At 39.8% G+C, this 18,119-nt stretch overlaps 1 protein-coding gene across 1 annotated transcript in view; it reads left to right on the top strand.

Moving 5' to 3' along the window:
* The window catches only part of RFX7 (regulatory factor X7), a 79,560-nt gene that overhangs the window by 45,482 nt on the left and 15,959 nt on the right, over positions 1–18,119 (top strand). The window contains exons 3-6 of the mRNA XM_072148157.1: positions 6,056–6,138; positions 9,353–9,475; positions 11,418–11,534; positions 13,559–13,643. Coding sequence (XP_072004258.1) covers positions 6,056–6,138; positions 9,353–9,475; positions 11,418–11,534; positions 13,559–13,643 — 408 coding nt within the window. The remainder of the gene's footprint in view (positions 1–6,055; positions 6,139–9,352; positions 9,476–11,417; positions 11,535–13,558; positions 13,644–18,119) is intronic.

Genomic DNA, 18,119 nt, shown 5'->3' on the forward strand with positions numbered 1-18,119 from the left:
CTGTTTTCATAGAGTTAGCTGGGCCCTCCATATTAGATGGGTGATATACATTAGTGGTATATGGCTGTCTTTTCTTGTGTTTTTTTTTTTTTTTTGTGGTTATATGATGAACTTTGAAGAGAACCTGCCATTCAAATCACCCCCCCCCCCCCCCAAAATAAATTCTTCATTAAAAACTATGATTAACTGGTTGACAACGTTGGACGTAACGGATCGTCATAATTAGCGGGCCGCTGCCGCATTTGGGCGATCTATTTCATCCTTCTCATTGTGGTGGCACTGCCGGTGTGCCAGTGTGATCAGCAGCAGGAGACAGGCTGTTACTTACACCTTTGTCCCTGCTGCGTCTTCCTGGCAGGGAGAGCTCTCCTTGCCAAGCAGTTAAACTCCTTAACCCCTTAATGACCGCCCTATCGGCTTTTTACGGCGGTCATTAAGGGTACTTCTTCTGACGCGTACGCCTTTCTACGGCGGCGCGTCAGAAGATGATTTCGAGACACCGGGTCTCGCTGGTGCCGGTGTCAGGCTGTGATATCAAGCATGACCGCGGCGTGCAAGTGTGTCCCCGTGGATCGCCCCCCCCGGTGCGCTTACCGGGGGGATCCGATCCCACCTGCCGCTGCCCCGGGTCCCGACAAGTGACCTGGGGCTACCAGCTTCTCTCCCCGCCGGGTTCTGCCTTCCTGGCAGGACCCGGCTGTAAGTAACTGAGCATGCGCGGCATGCTCAGTTACTTACACTATACACTGCAATACAAGGTTATTGCAGTGTAAAGGCTTGAATAAGCGATCGGATGAGGCCAAGAAGTAGAAAATGTGAAAAAGTAAAAAAAAAACAAAATAAATCTTTTTATAATATAATTAAATAAATAAATAAAAGTCCCATAATCTCCCCAGTAACGCAAAAAATGCTAATAAAGTAAATAAAACACAAAAACACGTACATATTTGGTATCACTGCGTCCGTATTAATCTGTACAATAAATCTAAATCAATATTGAACCCGTTCGGTGAACTACGTAAAAAAAAAACTCGAAAAGCTTCCCATAATATGCAATTTTTCATCAAACGCCATCACAAAAAATGTTCTAAAAAGTGATCAAAAAAAGTTACGTTCCCTAATATGATACGACTGAAAAGAACAACTGTTTTCGCAAAAAATAAGCCCTCAACCAGATCTGACAACAGAAAAATACAGAAGTTATGGCCCTGAAAAGTTGTCAATAGTAAAAACAATGCGATTTTCTCCAATATTGGTTTTGCTCAGGAAAATTTAACAAAAATAAGAAAAACTATATAATCACCGCAATCGTAGTGAACCAGAGAATAAAGATAAAATATTATTTTTACGTTACGGTGAGCGGGGGAAAAAAAATGCTAACTATCCAAAATAAAAATTGATGATTTTGTTTGTGTCCCCCTTCAAATAGTTAATAAAATCTCATGAATAAGCTTTAGACTCCCAAAATGAATTACATATACATTGTATCTCATCCTGTAAATAATAAGCCCTCATATGTTCGCATTACCAAAAAAAAAAAAAATAATTTATAGGTCGTACAATGTGACAATACAAATCTGCTGTGGACGGCGCCTCCATTCACTCTATACTCGGCCGTGCGCCCGTACAGCAGTTTACCACCACATATGGGGTATCAGTACACTCGGGAGGAATTGGGCATCAAGCGTTGCAGTGCGTTTCATCATTTAATTTATTCTGAAAATGTCAGTTTTGGCTTAAATGAATGTATTTTCCAAAAAAATTCTATAGTTTCTAAACCGCAAGTCCATATTTTTTAACCCATGTGAAACACTTAAAGGGTTAATGGACTTAATAGAAGTTGTTTTACATACGTTGAGGGGTGAAGTTTCTATAGTTGGGTCATTTATGGGGTTTTACTATTATTTAGGCCTTTCAAAGTCACTTGGAATCTGAGTTGTCCCTCAAAATGTGAGTTTTGGCAATTTTCATGAAAATAAGAAAAATCGCACCTAAAGTTCTGCTCCTCATAACATCCTAGAAAAATGACCGGAAGCATAAAATATCATCCCAACATAAAGCAGATATTCTGTAAATGTTAATTATCAAACTTTTTGGGTAGTTTTACATCTTGTCTGGAAACCAGAACATTTCAAACTTGGAAAAATGAAGAATTTTTACAAACTTTTGCCAAATTTTCACTTTTTTTCAGAACGAAACGCAAAACTTATCACTTAAATTTTATAACTAACATGAAACATTCTCAAAATCGCTCGGATATGTTAAAGCGTTCCGAAGTTATAACCAATTATCGTGAGACATGTCAGATTTGAAAAATCGAGTCTGGTCATTGAGCTGAAAACTAGTGTCGGTGATAAGGGGTTAAAGGGATTGGCCACTTTATCTCATGTTTTTTATAATGTGGGTGTAAGTATGGGGGACAGCTATTAGGTAATTTACCAATATACATTACAGACCAAAAGTTTGGACACTTTTTCTCATTCAAAGAGTTTTCTGTATTTTCATGACTATAAAAATTGTAGATTTACACTGAAGGCATGTAAACTATGAACTAACACCTGTGAAATTACATACTTAACAAAAAAGTGTGAAGACCTCCTTCTCCATGCTTCTTGGTGGGAACCAGCCATCTTCCATTCGTTCACATTTTCTGCACAGCCCAAAGACGTGGTAGTTGGAACCAAAGATCTCAAATTTGGACTCGTCAGACCAAAGCACAGATTTCCACTGGTCTAATGTCCATTCCTTGACCATGACGGCTGCTGCACACAGTCTCCTCTTAACAGTTGTTGTAGAGATGTGTCTGCTGCTAGAACTCTGTGCAGCAGTGACCTAGTCTATAATCTGAGCTGCTGTTACCCTGCGATTTCTGAGGCTGGTGCCTCGGATGAACTTCTCCCCAGCAGCAGAGGGGACTCTTGGTCTTCCTTTCCTGGGGCGGTCCTCGTGTGACTGGGGCAGTACCTTTCTCATGTGAGCCATGAGACGGGTACACCTGTGATGTGAAAATCTTTTCTAGTGAAGCTCATTGAGAGAATACAAAGAGTGTGCAAAGCAGGAATCAAAGCAAAAGGTGGCTACTTTGAAGAACCTAGAATATAACATGTTCAGTTGTTTCACACTTTTTTGTTAAGTACATAATTACACGTGTAAATTAATAGTGTTAATCTACAATTTTTTCAATCTTGAAAATACAGAAAACTCTTTGAATGAGGACTTGTGTCCAAACTTTCGGTCTGTACTGTACATCTATTAAAAGTCCATGAACAATCACCAGTTAGAGATCACATGACTCTCCATCTGCATCTATTTTATGGTCTAGAATGTCAAGAAAGTAGTGCAGAACTATAGATGTATAGTGGTGCATCTATCCAGCCCCCACACTTACACACATTACAATAAAACATTTTATGCCATGTCCTTAAGATGTTAAAAAGCATTGCCCATATCCCTAAATGGTTCCTTTCTATGTCTGCAATGTTTAAAAAAATCAGTTTGTGACTTATATGCAACTCACCTGATGCGAGTCCAGTGACACGAGGCGAGTCCTGCATAGTAAATTTTACTTGCATTTCCCTGCCTTTTTGTTCATGATTGACATGTCTTACTGCTACAGAACATGCTGCTATGCGGAACATTGAGATCTCTGTTACATCATTGGGCACTTTGTCATGTGATCCCGATGATTTCAACTAAGGTCCTGTAACATTTGCAGTACCTCCCCCATGTATGTATCTGATCCCATGAAATCACAGCAGTCTCCATGGAAGATGGTTAGGAGTAGAAGTCCATGGAGGCTGCTGTGACTTCATGTCATCACATACATACATGGAGTAGTTATTGCAAATGTAACAGGACTTTAGATGACATCACTCCGGTCACATGACATGCTGAGAAGAGTTTTTAGTTTATAGACTGTGCAGCGAGGCCATGTCCCTTTGTTTCTGCTAGTTTGAAAATGGTTAAATATTTGATAAATGTGGCACATATTAATTAGACCGTTTTTCATTCCCCTTGACCTTACTAATTTATGTGCATGCTCTTCACCTTTTGCTTCCATATTTCTGTTACAAACAATGTTTTAGAAGAGCTGAACAGAGGCAAAATAAAAACGGGGCACTTATGTTCACTTTTGTTTCCTATTGAGTTCAATGTAAATTCACAAAAGGGTAAACAAAAAAAACTTTAATATTTATTATTTCTGACTTAATTAAGTTTCACTATGGAGATTGTAAACAAATGAAGAGAGGATCTATGCCTTGTTTTCTGAAAACCGGAAGACATTTTAACTAGACAGTTCATGAAAATAAAGCCTGCGTAGGACTTGTTGCTTTGTTACATTAGAGTAACCCATTCATTAGAATTGGACAATATTTTATCTCCCCCTGCCAAATGCATAAACAGTCAGCAGTATAATAAATCTGTTACCAGATACTTTGCAATTGCCAGAAACACAATAGGAAAGAAGAATATTTCAACTCTATCAACAGAATAGAAACTCGACATTCAATGGGCAATGCCTGAAAAGGGTTATGCCTTTTTGTATGTAACAAGTGTTTCTGTACATTAGGTAAAGAATATACGGTATACACCCCTGGATTGTGGCATCGTCTTTCTCCAGGAAAGTTTTGTTTTCTGTCTAGATCTGTTCCAGTATTTTCTTATTTATTTAGGAAAACCTGAATAAAGATATCAAGTACCTGCTTATCAGCACTGAATGATCTCCCTGGGAAACAAGTTGTGGGGCTATGCTAGTACTTTTTAATTTGGCAGCAAATGAGCCACCTGCTCCATAAGTAATAGGAATTCTTGGACCAAGCTTTCACCAATATAGGGGTTGAACACATAGCACTAACTGAATGGAAGTGTCAATAGGGAGAATCTATATCTTATGAATAGTGGTTCCATATTAGGGAGTATTTGAGAAACCATAGTGAGTTTTTAAGGGGTTTTAACCCATTAACGACCTGAACCTTTTTTGTTCATTTCTATTTCTCACTCCCCACCTTCAAAAATCTATAACTTTTTTTTTATTTTCACACATCAAGAGCTCTGTGAGGGCTTGGTTTCTGCGTAACAAATTGCACTTCATACTGATGGTATTTAATATTCCATGCCGTGTACTGGGAAGCAGGAAAAAAATTCAGAATGCAGTGAAAATGGTGAAAAAATACATTAGTAGCTTTCTTGTGGGCTTGGATTTTACAGCTTTCACTGTGCTCCCCAAATGACGGGTCTACTTTATTCTTTGGGTCGGTATGATTATGGGGATACCAAATTTGTATAGGTTTTATAATGTTTTCATACATTTACAAACATTAAAACCTGTACAATTTTTTTTTTTTTGTATTTTGTAATCTTCTGGCACAAATAACTTTTTCATACTTCTGTTTACGTAGCCGTGGGTGGTGTCATTTTTTTTGCGGCTTTTGATGACGTTTTCATTGCTATGATTTTTAGGACAGTACGACCTTTTGATCACTTTTTATAGATTTTTAAAAAAAAATAATTTCAAAGTGGCAAAAAAGTGACAATTTTTACTTTGGGCGCTATTTTCCGTTACAGGGTTAAACGCAGTGAAAAAACGTTATTATATTTTGATCGGGCGTGATTTATACTGTTTATTTATATTTATAATTATATATATTTTTTTTACCATTTTTCAGACTACCTAGGTTGTCTGATCGGCGCCCAAGCGCCGGCATCTTTTTTAAGCCGTCGTCAGCTTTGCCGGTGGTCCAGTTTAGGCGAGGTCTGACCTGGCGGAGATCTCTGCTATAGTTTCTGCAGGTTTGCCTGCAGAAACTATAGTAAATGCGATGGGCTGCTCCACGCCCTGATATCCCTGAAGACGCTAATGAAGAAGGCATAATAAATCTAAAGTTTCTTAGGCAGATTAGTCTTCTCTTCAGAATACCCTATATCGGTTGTGTTTCAATTTTGGTTGTTTTTAAGTGTAGTCATTTTACCAGTCTGAATAAAGCCTTAAGTGATAAACATTTATATACATGTTTAATCTTTCTATTTAAACACCTGCTCTTCATATATTTTCTAGCAAGAAGTTGAGAAGTTTACAGATCTTGAGAAACTCTACCTCTACCTCCAACTGCCTTCTGGTCCTAGCAATGTGGAGAAAAGGTAAGTGTCTTTGTGTCCTTAGAATTGCTACCTGCTACCTATGTCTGTTTCATTCTGCTTATCCTAAGCTGTCCAAATTCTTAACCCCTTAACTCTCTGCGCCGTAGCTCTACGGCGCAGAGGTATAAGGAGTGTGTGAAGAGGGCTCACGGGCTGCGTCCTCTTCATACAAAGGTGGGGGGTTGTTGCATATTGCAGCAAAACCCCACCGCTAATTACCGCGGTCGGTGCTTGCACCGATCGCGGCTATTAACCCTTTTATTGCCGCTGGCAAAGTCGCCTGCGGCATTTAAAAGACGGCGGTGCGCGGGCGCCGCCATCTTTATTACGATCGCCGCGCCCCCGAACGTCATTGGGGGACGGCGATCGGTTGCTTCCGCAGATTCGTTACAATAAGCGAGCTGCAAAAATGCCATATATTGCAATACAGAAGTATTGCAGTATATGGTAGGAGCGATCTGACCATCTAGGGTTAATGTACCCTAGATGGTCTAAGACAGTGATGGCGAACCTTTTACAGAATGAATGCCCAAACGAATACAAAAAACCCACTTATATTTCACAAAGTGCCAACATGGTATTTTAAGCAGTAACTTATTGCTACATGTTCTTCCACATCTTTCAATCGTATCAGCCCCTGAGGCCACTAATACAGTTGAAAGAAGGAGGGCAAATTCAGACTCTCATTGCTGCTTCTCTCCAGGGTCTGTAGAAGAAGAATGGTGGGTCCAGCAGGATGACTTTTAAAGATAATGCAGCCCTGTCCACACCTTCTCACTTTTCCCACCATTCCAAACAGCCAATGAAGTGTTGCTTTAAAATAGCGCTAAAAGCAGCATCTCTTAAGTCACCTGGAACTGCAGGAAGATTTGTTGGATTTGTTCCTGTCTGGTGACCTCTGTCTGTTCTGTAATGGCCTGAGTGCCCACAGAAATGGCTCTGAGTGCCACCTCTGGCACCACAGGTCTAAGATATAGTTTAAAGTTTAAAAAAAGTTTAAAAAATAAAAAAATTAATAAAATATTTAAAATTCAAATCACCCCCCTTTCGCTAGAACTGATAAACATAATTAATAGTAAAAACCACAGACACATTAGGTATCGCAGCGTCCCAAAATGCCCAATCTATCAAAATATAGAAACGGTTACGGCCGGCGGTGACCTCCGAGACGGGAAATGGCGCCCAAATGTCCGAAATGTGACTTTTACACCTTTTTACATCACATAAAAAATGGAATAAAAAATTATCAATATGTCGCACAGACCTCAAAATGGTACCAATGAAAAGGTCGGCTCATTTCGCAAAAAATGACACCTCACACAGCTCCGTGCGCCAAAGTATGAAAAAGTTATTAGCTTCAGAAGATGACAAAAATTTCTTTTTTGTACACATTCGTTTAATTTTTGAAAATGTATTAAAACACAATAAAACCTATATAAATTTGGTATCACCGCGATCGCACGGAACCAAAGAATAAAGTAGGCGTGTTATTTGGAGCGAAGAGTGAAAGTCGTAAAAACTGAGCCCACAAGAACGTGCGTTTTTTTTTTAAATTTTTCCACATTTGGAATTTTTTTTCAGCTTCGCAGTACACGGCATGTTAAAATAAATAACATTACGGAAAAGTATAATTTTTTACGCACAAAATAAGCCCTCACACAGGTCTGTACATGTAAAAATGAAAGTTATGGATTTTTGAAGGTGGAGAGCGAGAAATGAGCGAAAAAACCCTGTGTCCTTAAGGGGTTAATATCCTAAAGAAGTTGGACAATTGAAAGGAATAAACACTTTGTTTACCTCTGAGCCTTAGTGATCACATCACAGCTGGAAAGGAAAGCCATATAGTAAGTCAATACCTGAAAATCTAAGACTTCTGAGCATAAAATCCACTACTGTTCTTGTGAATTTCTTCCATATAGTTAGTGTACCTCCAGTCTGAAAGTGAAAAATCGAACTTCCTATAAATTAGTTATATTTTTTAAAAGCTGATGTGTAAGGGTCCAACTCATGGGACCCCCGGCAATCTGCAGAACTGGGGTCTTGTTTTCAAACTAATAGGTCGAGCTTGTGTCCTGCAGCTCCATTTAATAGTTTGTGAGTGTCTGATTCACAGGATTCAGCCATCTCCAGCCTGAATGTGAATGCCTGGGATAGCCGAGTACTGTGTATGGCACTTTTCGACACTCCAATGAAAGCTTGACGCTTTTTTTGCCGATATCTCATGGCCCTCTTTTACAGTTGTGTGCATGAGACATTATACTGTAATACCGCTGACCAAAATATTTTTTGAATTTGTGAGCCCCATAGGGACAGGGACTAATTTGACATGCTTTGTGCAGTGTGTGTAATCTATGTGCGCTATATAAATAAAGAATTATTAATTATCATTACAGATGGTCCCCTACTTAAGGACACCCGACTTACAGACAACCCATAGTTACAGACGTACCCCTCTGCCCACTGTGACCTCTGGTGAAGCTCTCTGGATGCTTTACTATAGTCCCAGACTTCATTGATCAGCTATAAGATGTCTGTAATGAAGCTTTAATGATAATTCTTGGTCCAATTACAGAAAAAATTTGAAAATTCAATTGTCACTGGGGCAAAAGAAAAAAATTTGTCTAGAACTTCAATTATAAAATATACAGTTTCGACTTACATACAAATTCAACTTAAGAACAAACCTCCGGACCCTATCTTGTATCTAACCCGGGGACTGCCTGTATTTGCTTTGTGTTGTGAACCTATAGGCACTTTTATAAACTTGCAGTCTTCCCTTTCACTAATGTGGTTTTTCATGTGGTGTGTTCTTTTATAGCACATGGCTGAACTATTCTACTTTTTAAATATCCAGCCACTCAACTTGGCTAAACTTAATGGTTATATGGAAAAAACAGGATAATTTTCCTCCAAAAATGTTATTTGTTCATGTGGATCAGACTTCCAAATCACCTGTGTTAAAATATATGAAACACATCTGAGCCTTTTCCTCTATTTTAAATCCACCCGCAAAGTTTGAGAACTCCATCTTGGCAGCTATGGACTAGAATATAACTTTTCGGTAGTTTGCATTATTTGTCTTACTGACTTAATGAGTTGACTTGATGTTTAGCTGTACAGAAATACTCAGATACTATTGGATGTTTGTAACGGTGACCTTCAAAAAGAAAGTCAAGTAATTTTTTTATTTTTTTTTGTTACTATGAATTTTCAGTGATCAGAGCTCATTGTCATCTAGCCGAGCTCAGCAGACTCATGCATTCTCCTGGATTCGGAATACCTTAGAGGAGCACCCAGAGACTTCTCTGCCAAAGCAGGAGGTTTACGATGAGTATAAGTAAGTACAATGCATGCATTGCATGTGCTCTTCTGTAGGTTACTATATCTTATGTTTGTCATTTGGCACATCAGGAGCTGCCTTTCTTTATATAAAGATTACTTCATTCATTATTTGTCACTCAGATGTGAAATCTGTGTCCAGAAGTGGCAGGTTGCAAGCGGGAAACATTGGCGGTTTATCACAAGCCGATTAGCCCCGTTTGCATGAAGAGCTAATCCATTTTCAGATCTGCGTGAGGCTATATAAAATGAAGAGACCGGTGACGCGAACATCCAGACCAGTGCAGGACATGCCTGAGAGACGAGCATCCAGACCTGTGCAAGATGTGCAGCACAGTGGACCAGGAAGATTGACTGACTGTGCACCCCCAAGTTTCAGATGGCCCTTTCTTGGCCTGGGCCACCTCGGAGACCCGACTCCTAGAGGAATTATCACTGGATGGAATGGACACTGCCAGCACAGGACGCTCTCGTGGTAGGTGAGCTGCTGCGAGACGTCCACAGTCCCGCAAGTCGCAGCCTTAGAGAGCCGAAGAAGGCCATCGGCTGCCCACTGGGAGACGTTCCTGCGGGCCTCTGCTGAACAACCAGGTTGGCGGCCCTGTATCCCCTGCATGGAGCTGCCCTGGTGTCATTCTGATCTTGTACACTGCTTGGTCATAAGACCCACAGGCAGCGCCACTGCAGGGCTATGTGGCTTACAAGATGTAGAAGGCCACCACCAACCAAAGACCCAGACAGTCGACAAAAAACACCCTTCTTTATGGACGCCAAGCATCCACATCAGAGCACTAGTCAGATGCAATAGAGACCCACCACCTGTCAGCATACAGCACCATTTCCAGTTACCTAGATTTAAGTCCCGGTACCAACAAAGAATCTCCTTTCCTTAGAAGGATGTCGTGTGGTTCATTTTTAGTAATGAAAGTAAATTTATTTGGGTCTGATAGGAATCTTTGTGTTCGGCCAACTGCAGAAAGACTGAACCAAACGTGTATAAAAAAGTCATTGAAAGGTGGTGGAGGAAGTGTTCTGGTTTGAGGAATGTTTTCTGTAGAAGGAGTTGGATCTCTCATACTGCTACATGGCATAGTGAATACAATTGTGTACCAGAATCTTATTCAACAACACTTGGTTCTTTCCTTGCGTTCACTCAATCAGCCAGCAGATTTTCATGCAGGACTATTCCCCCCTGTTACACGGCAAAACAGGTAAAGAAGTTCTTTGAAACCGAAAACATTGAAACCATAAACTGGCCAGCCCAGAGTCCTAATCTAAACCCAGGAGAAAAGCTCTGGAAAATCCTTTGTGACAGAGTTCAGTATACATCACATGCCTAGAAGTTTCTTGGAGACTGTTGGCTGTCATGACCACGGATAGGCCATCCAAAATGGCAGTACCCACTGGCAATGCTGTTAGGTGCCGCATTCAGGTACAACCATGGTACAGCTGACACCCGCTGTGTGTGGGGGAGAGCTCTGCGCTTGAGGTCTCCATGTACCCTCTGCAGCACCAACTGATGATCGGATATATTTCTGTATGATCACGGGCGGAACTTGAGCCGACACATACACCACATAGATATTATTTTAATATTATTGTTATTTATTCTTATAATGATAATTACTAAAGTCGTGCTAATAGAATCAAAGGTATGGTGGGCAGGCAGACTCTAGGCATTTCAGTAATATACCTTGTTTATGCTTTTATTCTCAGTTTTACTAATATAACAATGGTCTTTCTTCCTTTTACAGCCTCTGAACTCTCAATGTTAATATTAATATTATAACAGGTACCCTTACGTGTGTATATTTATGTATGCCTTTAGCCATTCAGTAAGGTCACTAACCAAAAGTTTAAAAAATATTTAATGGAACAAAATTGAAAAGTTTATTCAACTTGGATACTTCCACCCATACTATCATCTTTGTGTATTTCAGGAGCTATTGTGACAATCTTGGCTATCACCCACTAAGTGCTGCTGACTTTGGAAAGATAATGAAAAATGTATTTCCAAACATGAAGGCACGTCGCCTGGGCACAAGAGGGAAATCAAAATATCCTTTACTTCTAGTGTGACCAAAGCTGCTTGGGCTCCGTCACAAAACATCTGTTGTTGTAATTTAACTTGCCACTAAATTTAGAGAATGATACATGCAAGCGGAGGACAATCTGCCGTATACTGCACTTAACTCATAAGGAGTTAAACAAGTTAAGCCATGAAAAATAATTTTATTTAATTAAAAGCAATGACTCAATTTCATGTTCTGTGTAATCTACTTAATACCTAAATATCTTAACATAAAACAGTGCAACAGAAACAATTGGTATTGCTATATTCTTACACCCATATATTTTTCATACTTTGGCATGCATTAACCCCTACGTTATAGTACATCTCTGCGGGAAGATACTTCCCGCACGGGGACGTTGTGTAACGTCATGCTTCTGGCGCCACCTCACCAACGGAGGCGGCACCAGAAGCAGCGTCTTTCAGGGGTATATAACAGCTGACATGGCGCTCAACACTTGCAATCGGAGTCGGCTCAGATTATGAGTGTTAACCCCTTAACACTAAGGGTCTTCCCGCTATGGATTGGATCCCCGGTGCCGCTTTCCGGGGGATCCGATACTCTTCTGGGCAGCCCAGGGTCTGCCAAGTGCCCCGGAGCTGTCTGATCTTCCCAGTCGTTAGACCCTTTCCGGGTCTGACTGTAAACTGTCTGTGCATGTGTCTGCATGCTCAGACAGTTTAAACTGCTCTACAATGAATTGTTAGACTTGAACCAGCGATCAGAGCATCACTGGTTCAAGTCAACAAAAAAGTGAAAACCGCTAAAGTTTATTTTTTATTCTGATTTTTAAATACATAAAAATATTAGCTTCAAAAATGTCACACAATGTCACAATTCTCATAAAAACACTTAATAAAGTATAAAAAACACAAGCACACAAAAACCCAAAATATTTGGTATTTAAAATAATAAATAATAAAATGGAATCGTTACTGGACCGGCACGGTAAACGCTGGGGGGGGGGGGGGAGGGGGACTTTCTGATAAAAGATCATTTTTAATTCCTTAAAAAAAATTGCTCTAAAATGTGATTTAAAAAATGTTACGCACTACCAACAAAGAGTTAATAAAATCTCACCAATTAGCTAAATTATGTACCAGAAAAGTGTATCTCATGTGGTAAAAAAAAAAGCAGCGGCAGCTCCAGCACCTCGTGTGTGTGTGTATATATAAATACACACATGTACATATGTATAATCTTTGTTGCTGCTTTACCCCAGAGTTGAATTATACACAGGCTTCCTGAGGCTTCTAGGTGCTGGAGCTACTGCTGATACACTATGTCTGTGGCTTCAGCGTGTCCCTCAACTGTATTCTTTCTACGGGCTACGGAACGGGACGGTGCCGTAAGGCCATAGAAGTGTATAGGGGACGTCCCCCATACGTTCATGTGAATGTAGCATTACTGTCAAAGTATTTTTTTCAGGGACAGTTGTCTATACTGTGGAATTCTTTTGATTGTTTAAAAAAGCTTTTTGCTCTCTGCATTGAGTTGCTTTACAGCTCCTCCCCTATTATAATATGTGCAGTATCCAACGTTCATCTTTCCCCAACTTTACCTTGATTTACTGCTACCCCTCTCCTCTACATACAGCTGCCAAGTAATCTGACACCTCAATGAGCTTCTGTTCCTTTGGCAAGCAAGACAAAATTCAGCAACTTTAGTGAAGTTAGTGAAGCATATTAGGAAGTAAGCAGAGAGGATATTAAGAAGTGGACAAGGAAACTTTTAAGCAGCATTTTCTGAAAATGTACTTGGAACTCTTTAGAACACTTTCTTGTAAAGACTTCAATCAGGTGATTTTCAAAAGACAATAAAACTGTTTTGTTTTCTTTTTTTTTTTTAAGTCCCGTTTTGAGACGAGACAGGATGTTTAGGAGAAAATCTTGTGAAGAACGTTGTATGATCTAATTATATTTGAATTTCTAAACCGTTTTATGTTTTTGATTTTGACCTTTGTATTTCTTGTTCTACTGAGTTTGGGAAGTGTACCTTAACCAAATTACGTATTGCTATAGTGGATTGAGGAAGAAAGCTTTTGTGCACATGCCAACACTGCCTAATCTGGATTTTAACAAGACTGGAGATGGGGTAATTGTCAAAATTATTCTTCTACTTGTATGTTAAATATATATATATTTTTTAAAGTCTCTGTAAATAAAAAATAGCTATTTGATACTGCTCATCTTAAAAATAGATTTTACATAGATATTGTGACTTATAATAATTGTTTTGTATCCTAATCTCTGGATCTGTAAAAACTATTTTAGGATTAGTTCACACTGGAAAATCCATAGCAGAATCCTTCTTTTTATGAAATGGGAGAGTGGCTCCATAGGTGGATGCTTTTTGGGAATCCAGGGCATATTGGTCAAAATCAATTTTGCAAAAGTAGAAAAGCAGTTTTTGACCCAGTATTAAAAAAAAAATCCAGGTCAAATGATGCCAGGTGAATTTACTTCTAGAGTTTGTTTGAATAATGTCTAAAGGAATCTTGAGACATTTTGGTGGAAATTTGTGAACAAACAAATATTGGATAAGGGATTGTAGTAACAGAAAAAGATGTATATCAAATTCTCATTATCAATTTAAAAACTAAAATCTTTGTTTACTCACTGACCAGTAGGCTCTCAGAATAGATGAACATTTCTGTTCAATACAGATATGCTTCTCCTAGTCATCATCATTACAATCAGGATTACAACGGTGACACCCATTTATAGCTAACAAAATATACCACCACTTGGAGGTCACAATAATGCCTCTACAAGTGTCCATGATACTTGTAAAGGCTGATTAACTCCCCCAAGTAACACCAAGCGTATTTTCTTGTCACTGTGCTCACTTCACTCTATGTATAGTGTGTGTGTGTGTGTGGTGAGTGTGTGCTGTGTGCACTGAGGGTGTGAGCGGTGTGCCTTGAGGGTGTACTGGTGGTTGGTGGCATTAGCCGCTAGGTGGAGGGGGGCAGGGCACCAGCGACAGGGTCAGTTATCGTCTGTTCATTGAGCGTTTTGAGAAAACAAAGAAAAAGCTTGTGTACCCCTTGTTTACTGCATTATATAATAATTATACTGCCACAATTTGCTGTTTCAGAACAGAAGATACTTACTGAGATCATTTTTTTTGTATAAGTAGCATCTATTAACATTATATAGGGCTATCAGCTATATATATGTATTACTGAAATTTTCATACTCCGCAGCTAAAAATACTTTCCAAAAATAGAAAGAGGAGTATTATTGGCCTTCTGTAAAAATGTTAGTGCGACCTCCTGAGTACATGAAGTCTATGCTTCTGCTTTGTGGGCACTAAGGGTTAATAGCTTATCTGGACAGAGCTTATACTGTCGATAACAAGGTGGAGGGAGCAGCATGAGGAGAGAGACAAAGTTCTGTTGAATCACAGACTGGGATGGAGGTACTGATGGGGAACAGGGGAGATCGTGTACCTCACTATTCTGTGCAGCAGACATCTGCGTCACATGACCTCCTCCCCTGTGAGCAGGGAGCAGCCGCTCCTCCCATCCCACACAGGGCTTGTCAGCACATGCCGAGGAAGCAGCCATTGCAGCTCTGAGGTAATCTGAGGGGGAAAGAAACTGCTCCATATAGGTAGCAAAGATAATAGGCAAAGTTGTTTTACATCCCAGAGCTATTGATTTTTGGGAAAAAAATCTTTACAGAGTTGCTCTTTAAGTTTTTTTTGTTTGTGCAATTAAGTGTTTAACCCCTTAAGGACGCAGCCATTTTGTAGCTTAAGGCTCATCCCGATTTTTTGGATTCTGACCTGCGTCGCTTTATATGGTTATAACTTTTGAAAAAAAAGAAAATATGATAAATTTTTTGAAAAATTTGCCATTTTCGAAATTCTAAATCATTGCGTTTTCAGGCAGATAGATTTACCACCTAAATAAGTTGCTGAATAACATTTCCCATTTGTCTACTTTACATTTTCATGATTTCTGAAATGTCTCGATAATTTATTTTGATGTCACGCGGCCTACAAATAGAATATCGCTTTTCCGGATTTTCAGAATTGACTATTTTGGGGATAAATACAGTTTTGAATGAAATTTTACATATTTAGCATCAAAACCCCCTATATAATCTACCCATTTTCAAATCTGCACCCCTCAAGCTATCAGAAACAGCTTTTACGAAGATTGTTAACCCCTTGAGATCTTCATAGTAATTGAATCAAAATGGAGGTGAAATTTAGAATGGTCATATTGTTCCCTTATACGTTCATTTAGCCCTAAAATTTACACATTTCCAAAATATAAAAAGAGAAAACCCACCATACAATTTGTTCTGCAATTTCTCCTGAGTGCAGCGACCCCCCACATGTGGCTGTGATTTGTTTTATGGGGGCACAGCGAGGCGCAGAAGGGAAGGAGGGCGCTGCAGCTGCCAGGATTTTAGTTTCCTCATTGGCCCCTTTTGAAGGCTATAAAATTTTCGCTTTTTCGTTATTGGGGCCATGTGACGGCATTTTTTTTGCGGGATGAGATGCTTTTTCCATTGTTACCATTTTGGGGTTGGTATCACCTATTGTTGAAAATTTAGGAACTTTTTTTGAGGGCAGGAGTAGAAAAGCATCAATTCTGTACTGGATTTTTTACTTTTTTTTTTTTGGTGTTCACCGTATAGACTAATAATCCTGTTATCTTTATTCTATGGGTCGATACGATTACGGGGATACCAGACATGAATATATTTTCTTACGTTTTACTAAATTTGTCAAACAAAACCCTAATGTGGGGAAAAATATATCATTTATGTATTGCCATCTTCCAAGTGGCATAACATTGTTACGTTTTTGGCTACGGAGCTGGTTGATGGCTTGTTTTTTGCGGGACATGTTGTACTTTGCACCAGTATCATGTCTGAGTACATATGGTTTTTTGATCGCATTTTATAGCATTTTTTGTGGGATTGAAAAGGTAAAAATCATAATTTTTGGAGGGTTTATAACAGTTTTTTTTACGGCGTTTATCGTGGGGGTTCAATAATGATTTACTTTTATTCTACGGGTTGTTACGGACGCGGTGATACTATATATGTGGGGTTTGTGTTATGATTTAGACTTTTTTTTGAGTTATATGTCTCTTTATATGTTTTGGGAGTTTGGGGCATTTTTAGTGATTTATGACTTTATTTTTTTATTGAATAACTTTTTTTTTTTACTTTTTCACTTTTATACCATGGGATATGAACAAGCAATCCTCTGATTGCTTGTTCATGATAATATTCTGCAATACTCATGTATTGCAGAGTATTATCAGTGTCAGCCTATGCACTTGCATAGGCTGGCACTGTGCCAGTAAGATGACGTCACAGACGCCATCTTACTGGCAATTCTTGCAAGTAACTCTGGGGTCCAGATCGGACCACAGAGTTGCTATGGCAACGATCGGCGCCCCCCGAAAACGGTTCGGGGGGGTTGATCGTGGGGGAAAGACCCCCCCAGATGCTTGTTAGATGCCGCGGTCGCGCTGACCGCGGCATTTAACGGGTTAAGCACCCGCGATCGGAGACAACTCCGATCACGGGTGTTACACTGGGGTGCCGGCTATTAGTTACAGCCGGCACCCCGTGTTTCCCGATGCCGGTTCGGCTCTGATCCAGAGCCGAGCCGGCATAAGCGCCGTGGCGGATATATCCGCCACTGAGCGCTAAGTCACTGCGCTCCGTGGCGGATATATCCGCCACGGAGCGTGAAGGGGTTAAACCATTGCTTAATTTTTATTTTACAATGTTTATTCTAAAAACACAATATTTAGAAAGAGGCCTTTTTATTTTAACTTGTAATAAAGTAGTCAAAACGTATCCTAAACCAGTGATGGCGAACCTATTGGAGACAGAGTGCCCAAACTACAGCCAAAATCTATGTATTTAACGGGAAGTGCCAACATGGCATTTTAGGCAGTAACTTATTGTTATCTGTTCATCCACATCTTTTAATCATATGAACCCCCAGAGGTCACCAATACATTTAAAAGAAGGAGGGCAAATTCAGACTCTTGTTGTAGCTTCTCTCCAGGGTCTCTCTGTAGAGAAAGAATGGTGGGTGGATGACCTCCAAAGATATTGCAGTTCTGTCCACACCTTCTCACTTTTCCCGCAGTTTCAAACAGCCAATGAAGTGTCGCTTTAAAATAGCGCTGAGAGCAGCATCTCTAAAGTTGCCTGGGACTGCAGGAAGATTTAGTGGATGTTGTCCTATTTGGAGAACTTTGTCCTGGGGTGATGGCCCGGGTGCCCACAGAAATGGCTCCGAGTGCCACCTCTGGCACCCGTGCCATAGGTTCGCCACCACTGTCCTAAACTGTTAAGAGCTGAGTTTCCCTGCACACAAACACATTGTGATCTAGTTGTAAAAACTGCAGCCAGATCACAGTCCCTATAGAGGTCTATTACATCTAGTCATGGTGTAGTGAGCACCTAGTGTCTTACCACACCATGACCTAGGTGGCTGTTCTTCGTTTTAATTTTGAGACGTTTATTCACTGAACAGTGATTCAATATAGTTAAAAAATGAGCATTGTTAGGGTAATGTCTGTAA

This window comes from Engystomops pustulosus, chromosome 4 (assembly GCF_040894005.1).
Source record: "Engystomops pustulosus chromosome 4, aEngPut4.maternal, whole genome shotgun sequence".
In the NCBI taxonomy this organism is placed as follows: domain Eukaryota; kingdom Metazoa; phylum Chordata; class Amphibia; order Anura; family Leptodactylidae; genus Engystomops; species Engystomops pustulosus.